Source organism: Furipterus horrens, unplaced genomic scaffold (assembly GCF_987537825.1).
Source record: "Furipterus horrens unplaced genomic scaffold, mFurHor1.1.pri manual_scaffold_2, whole genome shotgun sequence".
Lineage (NCBI taxonomy): Eukaryota > Metazoa > Chordata > Mammalia > Chiroptera > Furipteridae > Furipterus > Furipterus horrens.
In genome coordinates, this window is record NW_028327172.1 from 191,786,493 (window position 1) to 191,807,458 (window position 20,966).

The 20,966-nt window shown below is 37.1% G+C and overlaps 1 protein-coding gene across 2 annotated transcripts in view; it reads right to left on the reverse strand.

Moving 5' to 3' along the window:
* The window catches only part of SLC30A9 (solute carrier family 30 member 9), a 56,200-nt gene extending 37,513 nt beyond the window's left edge, over positions 1-18,687 (reverse strand). Inside the window, exons 1-7 of one of the 2 annotated variants that reach the window (XM_090266935.1) lie at positions 18,437-18,687; positions 13,826-13,993; positions 9,159-9,200; positions 6,166-6,265; positions 3,061-3,153; positions 2,590-2,672; positions 836-894 (exon numbers count right to left, since the gene is read on the reverse strand). In XM_090266935.1, the coding sequence (XP_090123061.1) occupies positions 836-894; positions 2,590-2,672; positions 3,061-3,153; positions 6,166-6,265; positions 9,159-9,200; positions 13,826-13,993; positions 18,437-18,548 (657 nt within the window). In that variant the 5' untranslated portion in view covers positions 18,549-18,687. The remainder of the gene's footprint in view (positions 1-835; positions 895-2,589; positions 2,673-3,060; positions 3,154-6,165; positions 6,266-9,158; positions 9,201-13,825; positions 13,994-18,436) is intronic. The other variant, XM_090266936.1, reaches the window with a different exon arrangement.
* Between the last annotated feature and the right edge of the window lie 2,279 nt (positions 18,688-20,966).

The following is a 20,966-nucleotide window of genomic DNA, read 5'->3' on the forward strand; positions in this document are numbered from 1 at the left end:
CACTTGGCTCGCAGGCTGACGCTCAATCCACTGAGCCACAGCAGTCAAGGTCTTACATCTATTTTTTTAATGAAATATAAAGAAAAGAGCAAAGAGCAAGGGCCTGGCCGGGTAGCTCAGTTGGTTGGAGTGTCATCCCAAATATACCAAGGTTGTGGGTTCAATCCCCAGTCAGGGCACATACAAGAGTCAACCAATGAATGCATAAGTGGAACAACAAATTAATGCCCCCCCCCCCAAAAAAAACCCTATTTAAAAAAGAGTAAAGAACAAGGCTATAAGAAGTTTGAAAAGAGAGGAAGTAGATTCAATAGCTATCTCAGAGTGGGAAAGTGAATATACTATACGAGTTTAAAAAGACTGTCAAATAATATTGAGTGTCCACTGATTGTGTATACTCATATAATAAAGAAAGAACAATCAAAATAGCTGTGCAATTTTCTCCTCCAGGGGCTAAACTTCTAGAGTATAAGCAGAGAACTGGCAGTTTAAATGTTTAACCAGGGTTATGAGTAGGAAATAGGATAAGGAAAATCAAAGGTGAACATGAGAGCTAAATCTTGCTAAAAACCTGAGAAAATACAGTCTTCTCCATCACCTCTATCTACATACTCATGGTTTACTATACAGCCCTAAATTTAAAGAGAACATAAGTCTCAATGTCTAAAAATTTCAATAAATCAGACAAAAGCAAATAGACTGTAATTCAGTAAATTACAATGTGATCAAGAAAATCTTGAATTAGGATCACAGGCATGCTGCTATTTCCCAATGGACTGACACTAGACTTTCACTCTGTAACACATGCATACCATTGTCAGAAAGATATCCTTACCTTGGTGTTTCCCAGGAAGTCTCTATATTCTTTCAATATTTTTTGGTTTCTAAATAGCCCTATAAGAAAAGAATTATAAAACACATTTAGCTCACACATATTCTTACCAATCATATTTTAGAATAACACAATTATTCTCTTTAAGACTATGTTACATATGCTGCATTCACCACCAGCAAAAATATCAGGTTATAAGAAATCTGGATTTGCAACCCGATTAAAAAATGGGCAAAGGGGAGGGGGTGCGGAAAGAGGGGACAAAAGGGGAGGCGTTTGGTCAAGGAACTAGTGTGGATGACCCATGGACATGGACAACTAAATGGAAAATGACTGTGGGTGGTGGGGTGGGTGGGGGAGAGCAGTGGGGGGAAAAGTGGGACATCTGTAATGGAAAAACAATAAAAATAAATAAATAGAAAAAATAAGGCCAAGTCTGGCAAAAAAAAGGGGGGGGGGGCAAAGGACTCAAATAGACCTTTTACCAAAATATACAAATAGTCAACAAGCACATGAAAAGATGCTCATATAACTAATCATTAGAGAAACACAAATTGAAACCACAATGAAGTATCATCTCACACCCATTAGAACGGCTACTATACAAAAGGAGGGAAGGAAGAAAGGAAGGAAAGGAGAGAGGGACAGAGGGAGGGAAGGAAGGGAGATAGAAAAAGAGAGAGCAAGAAAAAAAGAAAAAAAAAGGATACAAAAATATAAAGAATAAAAAGTCACTTATTTCCTCTAATACTGTCTCATTTTTCTTCTTAGCAATAATTGTTGAAGTTTCTCTTTGTGTGAATGAACCATTAAATATTGATAGATATAAAACATCTACATGATTCCAAAGTCACATTTTACAAGACAAAATAGTTCAGAGAAATTTAGTTTCCATGCCTGTCTCTTCCACCCTTTTTCCTTTGCCTTTCATACATGCCCAATAGAGGATAAACCTGCAACCCAGACATGTACCTCCACCAGGAATCAAACTGGCAACCTTTCATTTTGTGGATGCCACCCAACCAATAAGCCATACTAGTCAGGGATGTATTTCATATTATATTAATCCTAATTCTATAAAGGTGGCTTTGTCACCTCAACATTGAGTTGTTAAATTCCCTGAAGTCTTACATGTATCTAAACTGCAAGCACCAATGCCCTGGCTGGTGTGGCTCAGTGGACTGAGTGCTGACCTGTGAACCAAAAGGTCGCCATTTCGATTCCCAGTCAGGGCACATGCCTGGGTTGTAGGCCTGGTCCCCAGCTGGGGGTATGGGAGAGGCAACCACATTGATGTCTCTTTCTCCCTCTTTTCCCCCACCTCTGAAAAATAAATAAAATCTTAAAAAAAAACAACAAAAACATCAATGGCTAACAAAGCAATAAAAAAAAATTTTAAAAAAAGATACTGTTTTTATAAAATAATTGAATCCCAAAATGGATATTGCTATATGCTACAACCAAAAGAGCCAAAGCCAAAGGTATGCCACCACCAGGGAGTGCATAATTATAAGCAGTATTCTGACCTATGAGTTACAGGCACACCTTGTTTTATTGAGCTTCTCTTTACTATACACTTCACAAAGGTACTTTTTCAGAAATGGAAGGCAACCACCCTCCCCCAACCCAGCAAAAAGATTATGGTTTGCTTCATTGCGATACTCACTCTACTGTGGTGGTCTGGAACTAACCCCACAGTGTCTCTGAAGTATGCCTGTACTTCCCAATTAACTTAGCTTAAAACTGAATATACTTACTTTCCCTGTATTCTATTTCTGCTTCCTTACGCAATTTTTTCTCTCTGGCAAGAGCTTCACGGCTTCCCCAAACTTCCAAAGATCTGTGCATGAATACATGACCCACAACAATGAACAATTTTAATGACTTTACTGTGTCATATTTAAATCTAGAGACAGCATATAACTACATGAGAATCTTACAACAAAGCATAAGGTACTTCAGAAAAAAACATAAAGCACTTAAAAAACTTTTCTAAACTAATTCTAAATAAAACAGTATTCAACAGCAAATTTTCTTATAAATTAGGATATTTTTAGTTAAATAGTACATATTAGTAACTCCCAGATAAATCTGCCAATATGAAAATATTCTACTTCAAAAAATAAAATAAAATATGTCATTTAAAAAATTCTGGGTCTGTCTAAAATGTGTTTTTATTAATCTCAAATTTGACTTGTATATTTATTCTAAAAGAACTATGTCCTTACTTTGCTTCCACATCTGATCTCAAGTATACAGTAAAGGACTCAGTATCTTCATGGGGACTACGTTGTCTGATTTTTCGAAGTTGTTCCAGATCACTGAGGAAAGAAACATGTTGAATTTATTCAGACAGTGTTCATATACTTTATATACTTAAAGGATTATTAAGAACAGATAAAAGCCACTACATTGACCCTCGTCTTAAAAGATCATAGATCTGTATAAAGCTTAAAGACCAGTTTATAAAGGTCGCATTTTGTACACAAAAACTGATCTAGAGACAGTGAAAAAAAATTATTCTTGATGTTCAATACAGATACCATACATGATATGTAGAGATTAAGTTCCTTCATAAGTGCTTACATTTCTTCCACTATGAACACATCACTGCAATGTCTTATGTATTGTATTTTTAAAAATGTGAAAACTAGAAAAAACATGGATTAGAACATCATTCCTCTACTTGAGAATTTAAATTTAAAATTTACAACTCTGTCTGTTTACATCCAGATTAATATTAAGTGTTAATATCTATCAAAGTTATAAAGATAATATGTCAAGTCCATACTAATTAATCATTTTCCCTTCTCTTAAATTCAGAACTTTATACATTCATCAAGTCACAACTAAACAATAATGCTATATTTTATTGGTGTTTCTAAGAAAATCCTGTAATGGCAGTGAAAAAAAGCCTATAAATTAAAATGTGGTGACTCTGGAATATTATTAAGTTCTAGAAATTAAACTTGGAGTTTAAGAAAATCAACAATCAACTACCCCATGTAGGTAAAACAGGCTGGACCAGCTATTAAAAAGATTATTCTAGCTTCCTCTCCGTCACTGACTCACTAAATGAGCTGGTTAATAACTAATATCTTTATTATTTTTCCTGGCCTATATTGTGGAGACAGCAATACCTGAACTACTTAATTCACAAAATTTTTGTGAGAACTAAATGAAATACTCTATGTGCAACAGAATATATTTCCCATCAATATTATAATTATTGTTTTACTAGTTATATAAGTTATAAAACTGATTGTCTAAGATTACTTATTTCTTGATACTATACCATAGAGAATGACCATGAGGGAGAGGGAAAAATAGGGTCGGTCAAATCTGATATCTCTAAAAAGCCAAGAAATCTTCCACATAAATATGACTTTTCTAGGTAAACACATAAAGGGAAATTTTAAAAATATATGACAAATACCATCTGAATAAATCTATGATTACAAGAAAATTAGTAACAAAAGATACCAGAAAGAAGTAAAAATAATTTACGAGGAGGGACCCAGAAAAAAACCTGGTATTTATTTATAAAAAGTTGTGTATTTATTCTTACATGTTTAAATTTCCGTCACCTTCAAAGTACTCTCCATTTGATGCACTACACATATTGAGACATTTTCCCCACTGCTCAACACAGTTTTTTTGAACTCCTCAATTTTGATGCCTTTTAGGGCTTCTGCCATTTTTTGTTTCACCTCTTCCACATCAGCAAAACATTTCACTTTGAGGATTTTTTTTCATCCCAGCAAACAAAAGAAGTTGCTCAGGGGTGAGACTGAGTGAATAGGTAGGGTGGGGCAGAAAGTGGGGGTGTAGTGCTGTGTTTCAGGTCAAAAACTGCTGAACACTCCCCACAGAATGGGCAGGTACACTTGTATAACCCATCATGAAATGGGCAAACCCTTAAAAGAGTCTTCAAAAAAAATTCACTGACGCTGAATGTAGCCTCTCAAAACAACTGCCAGCTAGTACACTGATACAGATGTATTCCTAGAACACGCACCTAATACAGGAAGCCTGTTCTACAAGGTGCTTGCCCTCTAGAAGATTATTCTGTGGATTTTTTGGAGTCCCTTCCCTCATATATTCAACAGAAACAACACATAGAATATAAATATAAATGTACTAACTAAATTAAAAACTACTCAATTCTGCTAGCCAAAAAAACCCAAAACTTGAAAAAGTCAAACATAAAAATATGCAAATAATCTTATTGATAATTCTGACACATGTGAACATAACAATAAAACCCTTAAGATCTTGTGTCATACACAGGTTTTGAAAACTTGCCTTTCTGAATTTAAGAAGTCCAGAAAAACAGAAACTGCTGCTGCTGGAGCAGAATTCAATCTGCTAAGCAAATGATTTTAACGTTTTTTTGAGGCTGAGCTGCCTCCAATGCCCGGGCTTGGTTGGAAACTCGCGGTCCAGCAGCAGTTTTGTGACCAAGGCAGAAAAACAAATTTATCCAGGACACTGTATTCTGTCTGGAGGAATGGGAGGGGACTAATTTCTCTAGAGGAGAAGAGCACCGAACTTTCATCTCCCATGCCTTTTATTGAGGAGGGGATTCAGGAGATACAAGGTCAAGACTTATGAATTATCAATAAGCTTTCAGATGCTTGGGTTACAGTTGACAATTACAGATTACAAGTATCAATATAGAGAACACAGTGACCAGTCTGTATCAGGGTCTATTAAACATTTTGATGCCATGCTGACATCAGGTGCAAGGCTTTATACGTTTTTAACTACAGATTGTTTACAGTTAGAACTAAGAGATAAGAAGAGTGGAGCAAGCTCTAAAGCATAATATGCATTCTTTAAATCCAGTTCCCATGGGAACCCTCTGAGTGGCCTTTGGTCCTGTCTGCCACACAACCTTTCGGTTTTCTGCTGAGACTTAAAAAGGCCTTCCTGGGGGCAGGGTGGGATTGGGTGTGGGGCCTGGCTCACAGCTTGGGCCATTACTGAAACCACAAGGAGAGGTTCCCCACATTTTTTAACTGAATAAAAATATTTAATTTAGGAAGAAGCCATAGGAAAGTTTCCACATGGATGGTAGCAGGTAACACATTCTAAGAAATAGTTATTTAAAGTTAGAAATCAAACTACCACTTTAAAAAAAAATATGCCCTGACCAGTGTGGCTCAGTTGGTTGGGTGGTGTTCTGCAAAGCAAGGGGTCACCGGTTCGATTCCCAGGCAGGGCACATGAAAGAAAGAGATAACCAATTGATGTTTCTCTCTCACATCAATGTTTCACTCTCTTTCCCTCTCTCTAAAAAATAAATAAAATCTTTAAAAAAATAACTATACCTGGCTTTAAGGCAGAACTCATTTATTGCTCTGACTCCAGTGATGAAATTATTCTGAGTGTACTTTGGTCCATACTCCCTCTTCTTAAGGACTGCTTTGACTAAAACCAAAAAATATAGGAAAACAAAAAATATGCATAACAAAAGTCATATTTAAAGACGAACACATGCTGAGGCTTCACTAATGAATTCCATAAAATATCAATCTATTTCCTAATCCAATGAATGGCATCACTAAAAAGTTCTCCAAGTGCAGAACAGAATGGAATTACATTTGTAGCCATTCAGCTCTTATCCCCATAGTTCATCTGTAAGTGATGCCAAAATGCCAACCCTTTGTCTCCTGGACACCTTCTACAGATTATCACTGGTTGGTTTAAAAAAAATCATTTAGGATCTAAGTGAAAATGAATTTATGTTTCGGTTAAAAATTACAGGCTAGTTCAGTATTTTTAGTAAAAGGCAAAATATTTATACAATCTGAAGAAAAACCAGAAATTTGGTTCAGTGTTTTTAAAACTATGGAGTAAAAAACAGCATTTTATTGTATAAAAAATCAAAATAAAAGGTAATCAAGGAGTACTGCATGAAATTAAGAATAAGTACTCTTTTTGTGAAAGCTTTTGTTTCAGTTACATATAATAATCTATAAATAAACTAAGTTATTAAACAGTATCTCTTAGTGGGTTGCAATCAAAAAAGTTTGAAAGCCACTGGACTGCTTCACATAATGCAACAAAGCTGAAGTAAACAAAAGAAATATTTTTATCAGTTAAAAATTACAGGAAGTTAATTGCAGAGTATAGATAAAATACTACCTTCTGTTAAATTATTTGCCTATTTTCAAGTATCAAACTGTTCATAAAAAAGCCAGAGACATCTCTAACAAAATACCAATTTGGCATCGTTTACAATTTGTGAGTTAAAAATTACATTCAATGTTGGTCTGTTTATAAATCATATTATTAAGTAAGACTGTGGTCACATGATATAGATAAATAACATAAGCAAACATCTGAAGAGCAAGAGAAAACAACAGAATAAACTCATGTTCTGTTACAAATTGACACCCAGTCACTTCACATTCTATTCTCATATCTATTCATTATAAGTTTTCTGTTCTACTATCAAGTTCCAAGAGCAAATTAAGACTAAAATGATCTATAACTGCAGCAAGTAAAAAAAGACTTAAAGTAACACACAAACTTTTAATCAACTGCACAAATAATACTTAAGAAAAACATTTCAAAAATCAAGTTCAACATAAAAATCAAAACCCTGCCCTGGCTGGTATGGGTCAGTGGATTGAGCACCAACCTGTGAACTGAGAGGCTGCTTGTTCAATTCCTGGTCAAAGCAAATACCTGGGTTGCAGGCCAGGTCCCCAGATGGGGGCATGCAAGAGGAACCAATTGATGTTTCTCTCATACACTGATATTTCTCTCCCTCTTTCTCCCTCCCTTCCACTCTCTCTAAAAAAATAAAATAAAAATAAAACCTGAAAAAAAAATCAAAACCTTATCTGAGCCCTGACTGGGTGGCTCAGTTGGTTGGAGCATTGTCCCATGCACCAAAAAGGTTGTGGGTTCAATTCTTGGCCTGGGTACATATCTAGGTTGCGGGTTCGATCCCCAGTTGGAGTGCATACAGAAGGCAACCAATTGATGTCTCTCTCTCACATCAATGTTTCTCTCTCTCTCTCCCCCTTCCTTTCTCTCTAAGAATCAATAAAAACACACCCTCAGGATGAGGATTTAAAGAAAAATAAAACAACCTTATTTGAAAAAAGTTCAGGTTTCTTTTTACATGAGTTGAGGTCTCCAAACTGCCTACTCCAATAATCCTAAAACCCAAAATCCGGACAAGCTCCTCTGGAGCAGAGAAGGAAATTACATCTCTCTTTTAAAGATTAGGGTGTTTTTTTTTTAATTACTTTTTAAAGAATTTCTTCAAAGTAGCTAGAAATCCCTGTTGGCCATGCCTGGCCCAGATTATTAATGATAATGTCTGCTATCACATTAATTACTCTATATGTGACTTCACACCAAGTATCATCTTCAAGATTATCCTACAAAAGAAGTTCCCATTTTTAGCACCATATTATAGAGGAGAAAACAATGGCTCAGAGAGGTCAAGTAAACCGCCCAAAGCCATAGAGTTGGTACATCAGGGGCCACAGATAAAATGCAGTTTTGTCTGACTCCAAAGCCTCAGTGCTCCTAATCACCTAGTACCCCTCCGGAATCATGTTTCTGTGGATGGGGGTCATAGGTTTTGGGAGCCATAGCTCGTTATAAAGAACAGAGCTGCAAACAAGGATTCCTTAATCCAGTGGTTCTCAACCTTTCTAATGCCGTGACCCTTTAATACAGTTCCTCATGTTGTGGTGACCCAACCATAAAATTATTTTCGTTGCAACTTCATAACTGTAATTTTGCTACTGTTATGAATCATAATGTAAATATCTGATATGCAGGATGTATTTTCATTGTTATGAATTGAACATAATTAAAGCATAGTGACTAATCACAAAACAAATATGTAATTATATATGTGTTTTCCGATGGTCTTAGGTGACCTCTGTGAAAGGGTCGTTCAACCCCCAAAGGGGTTGTGACCCACAGGTTGAGAACCACTGCCTTAATCACACAGTTATTCCTAGAAAAGAAAGTCAGACGAGAATGTCCAAACTCTATCTGGATTTGAAAAAGTTGTAGCTGAAAAGTGTTGACCTCTGGTTCTTTAATCACATTATTTTTGTAAAATGATAAAGTAAGTAATGGGTTTTTTTTGCCATTACTCCTTTCCTTGGGGTTTTGAAAAAAAAAAAAATCCACTAAATTAGTGATCAAAATGCAAAGTTAACTTCAGTAGAAAATTAGCTTATAACCCTAACCATCATAATAACATAACTATAGAAGTGCAATATAAACTAATTTTATATATTTAATTCAAAACACCATTATAATAAAAAATAGAATAAAATATATTTACCTCTTACTTGGAGAGGTTCTTGCTTAATAAGTGGAGCTTTTGCTGTAAAGTTTATTAAAAAAATGTATATTAATCAATGGCTTTCATACAAACCTATAAACTTAATTATTAGCTAACAATCTGGCAATGTTTAAAAACGGTAATAGATCACAGACAAGTTGGATTTATCCTAGGAACGTTAAGAGTAGTTCAATATTAGAAAAGCTATTGATTCCCTTCATTAACAGATTAAAGGAGAAAAAATATAGAATTATTTCAGCTAAAGAAAAAGCATTTAATAAAGTTCAACACCCGTGCAAATTTCAAACACTTTCAGAAAATTAGGACAAAAAAAGAATTTCTTTAAAGGGTAAAAGAAACCTAAACATTGTATTCACTGGTGAAACTTGAGATACATTCCTTTAAAATAAGGACCAAAACAAGACAGACACACTGCTGGTTCTTCTTCGTAACATTGTTCTATAGATGCTATTCAACAAAGAATGACTATTAAGAGTCACTGAAACTACTGTACAACCCTTCCCCCACTCCCCCAAGAAAAAGTAAAAGGAAGTAGGAAACTGCCTTACATCATCAACAACCAATTCTGGGTATATAATGACTTTAATGTTACAACATTTACATGCCTAACAGACAAAAATATTGCCTATTTTTACGGTAGAGTCAGATTTCTTAAAGAGATATAAACAACACAAGGAAAAATGAACTTCTGCTAAATTAAAATTTAGAACATCTGTTCATCAAAAGATCCCATTAAAAAAAAAAGAAAGAAAAAGAAAAGCCTCAAACTATAAGAATATATTTCCAACAACTAGAATCAACTAATGGCAAATATTGAGAATATTTAAGAATTCTGAAGGAATTCTTAAAAGAACTGAGGACAAGAACAAAAGGACTGAGGGAAAAATAAAAAAAAGGGCTGAGGACAAGAACAAACTTGCATAGAAAAGGAAATACAAATAGCTAGTAAACCATATGAAGAAGACGTGACTGCCTCATTATTAATAAAATCCAAATGAAACCACAAGATACCATTTTACAATCTTCAGATTAGGAAAATGAAAAAGTTATGACAATACCTAATGGTGGCAAGGGTGTGGAGCAATGGGAACTCATATACTGCTGATGGAAAGATGAACAGGCACAAGGTAAAAAAAAAATTACCTTGGTAAACAAGTTGGCATTATCTAACATAGTTGAACATAAGCATAATTTATGACCTAGCAATTCTATTTCTAGGTCAATATATTGGGTTGGCCAAAAAGTTTGTCTGTTTTGTTCCATAAGGTGGCTCTAGTAGCATTTAGTTGTCTTTAACTTCATTTGAAACAATTTTGTTAGAGTATATTGTGACGGCTGTCATATCAGAGTGCATTAAAAAAGAAAACATCAAAATTGGTGAATTTTTGTGTAGCCACTTGAATATTGAAGATGGAAAAAAATACACAACATTATTGGCATATTATGCTTTATTATTTCAAGATAGGTAAAAACGCAACTGAAATAAAGAAAAAGATTTGTGCAGTGTATGAAGAAGGTGCAGTGACTGATCGAATGTGTCAAAGTAGTTTGCAAAGTTTCATGCTGGGGATTTCTCACTGCACGATGTTCCATGGTTGGGTAGACCAGTTGATGTTGATAGCCGACAGTTACCTACAAAGGAGTTCCCATATGACACTCAGCTGATTTCTCAAAAGAAACTCAATAGGCAAGAAGGGACTGGCAAGAAGTATTCAAAGTGATGAAAAGCAAGGACCTACAACCAAGATTACTCTGTCCAGCAAAGCTACCATTTAGAATGGAAAGGCAGATAAAGTGCTTCCCAGACAAGGTAAAGCTAAAGGAGTTAATCATCACCAAGCCCTTATTATATGAAATGTTAAAGGGACTTAATTAGAAAAAGAAGAATAAAGGGGTGGTAGAATAAGCTTCCAACATTCACCTAGTGTCTGAACAACTGAAATCTACTGTCAAAAATTTCAGACAGCCCTCCTTTTCACACTGATGGAAGTCATTCAACCACACAGAGAAAATGAGATACTCTAAGACTGATGTATCTGGATATTCTCACTACAAACTGTCTAGATGGTACTCATTATACAGTGTTAAGAATCACAAACAAGAAATGTTAGCAAATGGCTCAAACATATGTATGAATACGTATTTTGCACACTGCCATCTTAATAAACTTACATGTTTCACTGGAGTAGAATTTTTATGATTTCAATAAGTAACCAGACATTTTATCCAAGAATATCTCTAGATATTTTGTTTTAAGTTCAAGTCGTGGCTGTTTGCCACACATCTGCTGTCATTAGCGAAATTAAAACTAATTTTACTAAAATTTAAAACATCTGAATGCTCCTTAAAAACTTAAGGATTCCTTAGCAAATCTCTGCCTCTTAATGAGCTGTTCCTGACTTTATAATGCGACTTGAATTATTCAAAAGTCATCTCAAATCCTCAAATGTACAAATTATCATTCAATCAAGCAATTACTTGCTGTCTATCTGATGGCTAACAAGGCCTAATCTGGCCTAAATTAATTCTGAAAAACTGAGCCCAAAATAAAACCATCATAAACAATGTATATCTAATATAAGAAAATAAACTAACATTTTAATTCCAGTCACAGTAGAAAAAAGAAAACTAGTTATGGATTTCAATTTCAAGCATTTTGTAGAGAGAACCAACTTTAAGTATTTTTGCCTGAGTCTATGCTCAACTCAGAAAAGCATTATAACATAATCTACCCTTAATTATATTATTTCATCATTTGTTTCTTCTCCCATTTTGGTGATCTAATAGACATACCTATTTCTAGAGCTTAGAGACTCACTACACTCTCCATTCTTTAAAATCATCCTTTAAAATCAAAACTCTCAACCAATACCCCAGCAGTTCTCCATCACCAAAATAAAAAGGAAAGGAACTGGCTAAAATGGCACACTGAGCCCAAGGGGAAGATGAGACTTGGGGGAAAGGAAGAAAAACAGGCATGATAAACATGAACACAGGTTTCTCAATGGATCTGTAAACTCTTCCCCTGTGAAAGACATCCAGCTAAAGAAAAGACAGCCTTGAAATGTTTATTATTCTTCAAACAATCTCTTCTCCTGACACTGTGCTCTCCTTGGATTTTCTCCTACCTCTCTAGGCTACTGCTCCTAACGTATTCTTTGCAGGCTCCTCTTCTTCCATCCGCCCTTACTCTTTGGGGGGTTTGTAGGAGAAGATTTTATCTCCTCACTCCGAACACTCTCCCTGCACTGTCTCAAGCACACCCATGACTTCAGTTACCACCTGGATATAGCTAACACCTCCTAAATCTATAGCTCCAGGTTAGAATTCTACACATTCATTCCTTCACAAGTATTGATTAAACTCCTACTATGTGCAAACCTCTGCTCCACGCACCAAGGTTCCTGCTGTCATTGGGCCTTCAAACAAGTGGAAGATAAAGAAGTAAATATTGAAAATACCAGTCAGTAATAAGTACAATCTACACAAGAATTAAAATTAGGATGATATTTATGACTGACTGGGTGGCTACTTTATATTGAGTGATTGTAAGAATGACTGTGCAGAGCTGACATTTCAACTTAGTGTAATGATCAGTGTGAAGAAGCACACCTTGCAAGGAGAAAGCAACTAGAGCAAAGGCCCTATAAGTGAGAACGAACTTGGTATTTTCTAAGAACCAAAAGCAGATTGGTTTGGTTGAAACATAATGAGCAAGTAAGAGAGTGAAAGCCGGGAGCTCAGTGAGAAGGTTATTGCAGTAACCCAGCCAAGAGATGATGATGTCCCACAGTGGGACGGTACAGGTACAGGCTGTTTTACTGCGCCTTGCTTTACTGCCCTTCACAGAACATGTGTTTCCATCAACATCAAGGCAAGACCCTCCACTAACAAAAAAGACTATAACCCGCTGAAGGATCAGATGATGCCTAATATTTTTTAGTGATAAAGTATTTTTAAATTCAGATACATACATTTTTATAGACATAATACCACTGCACACTAAATAGACTACATATACTGTACCCACATTTTTACATGCACTGGAAAACCAAAAAATTTAGGTGACTCGCATTATTGCGATATTTGCTTCATTGTGGTGAACCCACAATATCTCTGAGGTTTGTATGTAATATATCCAACTGCCTGCTAGTCATCTTTTAAGATGTCCCAGAGGCACCTACAATTTAGATACACAAAACTGAATCATCTTCTCAAAGTACTCTATCTAGCTTTGGTATTCCTAATTTTAGAAACCAATGAAAGCACTCCACAATTGCCCAGTCCAGTAACCAGACATTAACCTTTACTTGACTAGCTCCTTCATTCCCCCAAATTCAATCACCAATCCCCAATTATTCATCTCCTAAATCTCTTGAGTTCATCTATTCTTTTAAAAAATTCATTGCCATTAGCCTGGCCTAGACCCTCATTTGTATTACTGCTTCCAAAAGAAGATAATAGAGAAATGGAAAGAGATTATATTTGAAGGGATGGTGAGAGAGAATTTTAGAATTCCAAAAGTGTGGAAAAATATCAATAAAACAGTTTTACAGGTAAGTTCTATCAAATATTAAAGGAAGAAATATTCTTACATAAACTATTTCAGCATACAGAAAAATTGATTTTAAAAGATTTATACATACCTGCTTCATCAAATGATGGTACTTTTTCCACCCTGATAGTTTCTGATCCCTGCCCTTCTTTCTGAACATTTGTAGAGTACAGCTTTACTTGACTCAGCATACAAAAGTATGAGTGATCACAGGGAACCACGTTTGAAAAGCTTCCAAATGTCACTAAATTCTGCCATTCTAAAAGAAAAAAAAAAAAACTTTTAATTTCAAATTCACCAGGATTTTTATACCCAATAAAATGTGCCTACTATGATTAGAGAGAATGGTTTTCAGAGTAACAGTAGAACTTTCACAGTGCAAGCTACCCAAATGCACTATGTCAAATCACCCTCTCCCTGGAGGTGTTTTACTGACCCCCAGGTATGCAGGGATTACATTTTGTAAAGAAAAAAAATAAAAGATAATAACTCCGACTTTCTCTCATTTGTAGACTTGGTCACAGGGAAACTTTTAAAATATATTTTAAAATTTCATATTATTCGGCTATTCTGAAAGGTGTCCGGCATATAACAGATACTGTTTATTTTGTATGCTGGTTACATGCCAAGGAAAATATTGGCATCATGTACTTCTTTTGAGGTGGAATGAACTACTCAAATTTATGCTGTGTTCTCTTTCTGCTAGCTGGAGATTCCTTCCTTTCATTTCACAATCAATGACTGAATTATATTAATCATTCATTCATACAGTCACTGACTTTAAAAAATCAGATAATAAGATCAAAATTTGTGAAATGTTGGTAAAATTCTCAGTGTATGGGAATTTTAATTGAGGAAAGAATAGACTATTAATTATGAAGCACTTCAGCTGCTACATCTGGGTTGGCTATGGACTTTAAAGGGCTGAAATACAAAAAAAAAAAAAAAAAACCTTCCATACTTACCACGAAGTGGTAGAAAAGCAAATCTGCCTCTTTACTTTCATGTGACCCCCCCTTTCTTTTATTTTTATATGAGTACTTAAAATTCTTTATAAAAGAACTCAAAACCTGTCTAGATATAATTTATATTTTTCTTAAGTTTTAGGTATATTAATGAAATATATCATTAGATAGTTGTTTTTCCAAGAGTGGTGGGTTAAACATTTAAGAGTTAAAAACTTCTAAATGCTTAATAATGATCTTACAAAAACGCCAGTTCATGTATGTGCATGTTCAGGTATATGCCTTCTGAAACAGAAAAATTAATCTTTTCTTAATGGCTCAGCAAATTCATCAGGAACCTAAGTTACTGTAAATGTTGAAGATAATTTGAAATAAGTAAGTATTCACTCAAGTTTCAGGCTTGGAACTTACTTGCTTTAAAAACTTCCTGATATCAACTTACTCTTTCATTTATTAAAATATGTAGGCTACTAGCAAAATTAATTTGTGAAGCAAAAGCTAAAGCAAATTCTCCCAAGAAATCACTCCCAGGAAAGCATCTTCACAACAGGCCACTGGTGTTGACCTGTCAGCCCTATTCAAATATCTTTTGTGATTATTACATAACAAAGACAATCTGCCACAACATCTTTTTCACTCATCCATGAAATGTTTTCATCGAGATTGCACTAAGGTGTTTAAAGAGGGATTACTCCTCAGTCTAAAAAATCCTTCCTCAAGAGATGACAATGTTTCCATGCCTTGATCCTAGACTTTTTTTCCTTATATTTTTAAAACATTTCATTGAAGAAAATTTCAAACCTATGTAAAAGCAGAAAAAACATTACAATAAACGTCCACAAGTCTGTTGCCCACCTTCAACAAATGTTAACACATACTCAACCTTGTCTCATCTCTACCTACAGCAATATTTCATTTCCATATTAATTTGATGCAAATCAAATACACACATACAAGAATCAACCAATGAATATGTAAATAAGTGCAACAACAAATTGATGTTTCTCTCAAATCAATAAAATTTTTTAATTTCTAAAGAAATTTACTGTTAATATCACAGTATACTTACTAAAATTTTTCTAGTTTTACCTAATATGGTACATCAAGAGCATCTTCCCATGTCATTAAATATTCTAAATTATTATTTTAACAAAGAGTTGCATATATTATTTAATAGTTGCGTTAAATGTACCATAATATATGGGTAAATCCCTTTAAGTAGAATTGCTGGGTCAGAAGGCATAAACCTTTAAAGTTCTTTTTATACAAATAATAACTGATCTCTAAAACACTATTCAACTATATGTCCCAATCAGCAGTAAGAGTTTCTGCAACATCACCATGAGGTATCAATATAGTCAACAAGCAGCAAATCCTTAAACTTACATTCTATATTTATTAGTGAGTATAAAACATTTTTGCATTTGTATAGGCCACCTGAATTCCTTTATGAATTCCTTATTCATTTCTTTTGCTCACTTTCCTACTGGAATATACCTTGACTTGCAAAAATTATTTATAAATGAGGGATACTAACTATGTAACTGCACTGTCCAATAGAGCAGCCACTGTTAACTGAGCGCTTGCAATGTTGCTGCTCTGAACTAAGATGTGCTTTAAGTGTATAAAACACACTGGACTTCAAAAATGTAGTACAAAAAATAATGTAAAATATCTCAATAAATTTAATATTGATTACATGTTGAAATGTTTTAAATATACTAAATAAAATATATTATTAAAATTAATTTCATGATTTTTAAAAATATGACTATCAGATAATTGAAAATTACATACATGGCTCAGATATTTCTTTGGACAATGCTGCTCTAGATTATTATTTTCCTTTTCACCTTTAAATATTTTCAGTGTTGGTTTGACAAATAGGCGTTTATTTTAAGTATGCAAATGAAGGAATTGCTTCCCTCAAGGTTTCTTCTTCTTATTCTTCATAAGACTTTCCCAATCCCATATTTTCCCACAGAGGAATTTTAGACACATAAACTAAACTGTATTTCTTGACAAAGAAAATATGTTTTTAGAAATTTTTTCCAAAAGTTCTTCAAATATTTTCTTCTTACACGCATCCAACTTAAATAGTACTTTTTCTCAATGATTTTTAAATTTTACCATAATTATGATAGCCCTTTTAAAGAGTTTTAGTTTTACTGAAACGAAATTTTCACAAACAAGGTTATTTCTAAAACCTACTGTTTTTAAGTGTGAAAACGTATTTTAATTTTTTGGTAATAAATATTCCAAAGAACACTGCAAAGTCATTCTGACTGGTGAGATAGGTAATTATTATCTATGGTTCACAGATGGAGCAGACAAAGAGCTTATAATTTTTGACATGACAACTACAGAGAATAGGGATTACAGATTACACTCTTTCAGCTCCTTTTAACTGACACTTAAAAGGCAGTGTAGTCTAAATTCAACATCCCCTAGACCTAATGTAAGTGTAAAATACAGAAACTGCTTCATCAATAGGAGCATTTACCTGGGTATTTGGGAATGAGTATAACCAAATGATTCATTTTGTTCATAAGAGAACCAGGTATACTGCCAACTTAAAAAACTCAACAATTATACTTTTCCATCACCACAAGAACATTCCTAAAAATTTAAGAGCCAGTTTTTATATTTATTGCAAATAAAAAAATACAAATATATTTTTATTTGCACAGTGTAGGCATTATCATAGCTTTTGTCATAAACTTGGACGACTTGACTACAACTTCCAACCTCTATTGCGAAATCACAAAAATGCTACAAGCTTTTCAAACATGAATTTTTGAGAAATGTTTCTGAAAATACTCCGCATCTGCATGAACCAGAGGGATTAGATTAGGGGTAGGTTTGGTTCAAACTTCTCCCTCATTGTTCCTTTCATTGTTCTTAAGTGTCAAGCTATGGCATCCCAATCGATGGCAGAAACGGAGGTCAGGCTGATTAAAATTTACAAGGTCAGTGCTATTTTGGAAACTATGGGGCAATCTGAGTCAGAAAAAAACAATGCGTAAGTAGAGGGATAAAAAAAATTCTCATCAATCACCCTTTTCTGGGTTACAGCTCCGGTAGACACTTTTTCACCAAAAAGACTGTTCAACAAAACTGAAGAGTTCTTTTGTTTTTCAGCCCCAAACTGGACTCATTCGATGACCGTGGGATGGTCAAACCCTGAAATGACTCGTAAATGCTGAAAAGCAACCCCCGCGCCTTCCTCCCGTTAGAAAACTTAAGAAGAGCAAGGTGGGACTACGAGAAAGGAGCAGGGCAAGAAAATCTGCTTGGCTACAAGTACTCAATGAAGGTGAGTCGGTGAGCTCAAAAGACCCCAGAACGTTGTGGAGCCAGTTATTTCTCACTGCCTAGGGTGTGTGTGTGTCGCGGGGGTGGGGGTGTCACCGCTGGGCACCGCCATGCACACGTTTGCTTTATTTGGTACAAAGTGGTCGGCTCCACGGTTGTAATCCGGCCGCGGGCTGCCCCCAAGTTTCTGCGGAACCTGTACTAGGATCGTAGGCGAGACCAGGGGCAGGAAGGCCTGTCAGGAGCCCCCCAGGCTTCGGTGGTGCCAAAACGCAAAGGCGGAGACCCGAAGCGGGTAGGGGCTGGGGTTGGGGAAGGGCCAGCAGGCGTACTGCCTGCCCGAGGCGAGGCGCAGAGCGCCAGCTCCTCCTGCTCCTCCAGGCCGGCTTCCGCGGAGTCAGCGGCTGGCGCAGGACACTCACCCTGGCGCTCGCTGGAGCCGCGGGCCGCCGCCCTGCAGCGCAGACGGAGCCGGCACACGGAGGACCAGCTCCATCTGTGGGCCGCAGCGGCGGCGGCCAAGCCCGGTAACATCCTGGCGGGGCGAGGGCCCCTACTCCTTCACTGCCTCCTGCCTTCGCGCCGCCGCCGGTATCAACTGACTCCATAGACCGGGAACCAGGGAGCAGCGCCGCCTGCGCCGCCGCTGGCGGCCCCAGTAACCCGGAAATGGGCAACGCGACGTCATTTACCGATGCCCGCCGCGGGGGCAGCGGAAGTGACGTAGCTAATCGCCTGGCTCTGCGTCCGCGCACCCGGACTGGGCGGCGTGGGTGCAGTTGAATGTCGGAGCGTGTTCTTTGTCTTCCTTCGCGCCTGCAACTTTCACGCCTTCCCTTGAGAATATTGCGCACATTGTTTGCAACTTAACAGCGAAGAGAGAGCCTTGAGAGAATCGACAGCCTTTCGGGCTTTTGCTTGCTCTTTTTTTTTTTCCGGGCTCGAAACCTGGGCCATGTGTTGGAAGTGGAAGCAAAGTTGGGAAGGAAGGACGCTTGTCTTCTGATTCTCTCTCCGGAGCCGTCCCGTAGAATCCTAAACGGAGGCCGACGTGTCTTCGATACTTTCCGAACCTTTACCAAAGTACATCGTTCTTCGCCTCTCATATACCGTTGTGTATCTAGTACCATAAAGAGAGGTACCCACTGCGGAATCAGCTCTTTGCCCTACTAACCTCTGAACCTCGGATTCTCGTAAATACAATAGAGTAAGACTTTTATGAATTAAGGATTTGTCTGCATAATCGGAGATGTTCAGACATCGAAACAAATCAGTCTAGTCCAAGAGAGAAAGAGACCAGAACAATATTCGCCCCAGCTTTAACCGTATCTCAGACATGCCCATTCAGGTCTTCGCTCAAACTCAAGAGGCTTTTCTTGACTACCCGTGCTGAAGTAGGTCTGGTTATGTTCTGTCTTGTTGCCCCATACACATTTCTTCAAGATGCTTATCACTATGTGAAATTATTTTGTCTCTCAAAATATAAAAGCATCATGATGCTGGCGTTTCGTACATTGCTGTTTCTCAGGGGCCAAAACAATGTTTGGCACAAATAAATTGAATGGAGTGCACGGTAGTTTGTTTCAATCTGAGTCACTTAACTATATTACTATACAGTAACTATTTCAAGGGGAAATAAATTAGCATCTTCCTCATTTTAAGAGATCAACAGTCTTTCATACAAAGTCGTCGTCGGCAGCCGTCCGCCTCGAGAGACGATGGTGTAGCTTCTTAAGTGTCTATCTGCACCGCCGAGAATGGCTGTGCAGTCCGACTCAGGAGTGACACGGCATCTGTCTCCTCCCGTGTTGAATTGACATCTTGCGATGACGCTGGAGTGTCCTCTCCAGTGGAGCTGAAGCTACAGAGCCTGGGCAGGGTGATATGGAGGGTCTGCTGTTGCCCATGCAGCAGACCCCCCCTCTCTTCGCAGCTGAAGGGTCCAAGGGAAAGACGGAGTCGATACAGCTTGGCTTCAGGTGCGCCGCAGGAGTTGCCGGTGTTGACTACAACGTCAAACCGCCTTAGGGACTCCGGCTCCGGATTTTCTGTCGGGGTTTACTCCCTTAGCCTTTCCCCAGAAGAGGTATGCCGCAAGGCAGCGGAGGTTTTTTGGAATCAGAGTTTTCCTTCTCTGATGTACCCTGACTGGAAGATCGAACCAGCGACACTTAGCTCGCAGGCCGACGCTCAATCCACTGAGCTAAACCAGCCAGGGCTTTCATACAAAGTACAACCAGATTAATGAACTAATGGCGATTAAATTGTCACAAAATTGGTAAGCAGATTTAACTTCTTGAGACAGTTGAAACATTAAGTGGTTAAACATTTTTTTAAATGCTCTTCCACCACCATCTGCTCTTCCCCTTTAGTATCTCCTATACTCACTTCCTCACTCTACTCATGGAGCTGACTTCACCCACACCTGCCAGGCTGGGGTCAGGCAAACCCAGCCACAGACTGTAAAACTAAATGCACTGTACTTGGCACCATGGCCAGGTCCAATTGAATGGGCTGCCTGGCCAACCACAGCATGGCACACTGCTCCCCCAGATATGCTTGGGTCCCTCTTTTGTTTCTGGAGAGGGCCTTTTCTGTCTGACCCTCCAGGGATCTAACCTGCAGCCCAAGCATGTGTCCTGTCCAGGAGTTGAACCAACCTTTCGCTTTGCAGAATGACATCCAACCAACTGAGCCACACCAGCAGAGCCAAAATATCCATTTGTTTCATTAACAGCTTTTGTGTGTGTCTGTGTGGGTTATTTTTGTTGTTGTTTGTTTTTTTGTTTGGTTTGTTTTTTTAAGGAAATTTGTGCCTAATCCATGGTACTTGTGAAGTTTTGGGGGTGTCTTCAGGAAGAGGAGACTGATACCTCCATCCCGATCTGTATGTTTGCTTAGCCACCAAGCTTGCTGACCTGTCTCAATGCTATGAATTTAGAGGAGATTTTG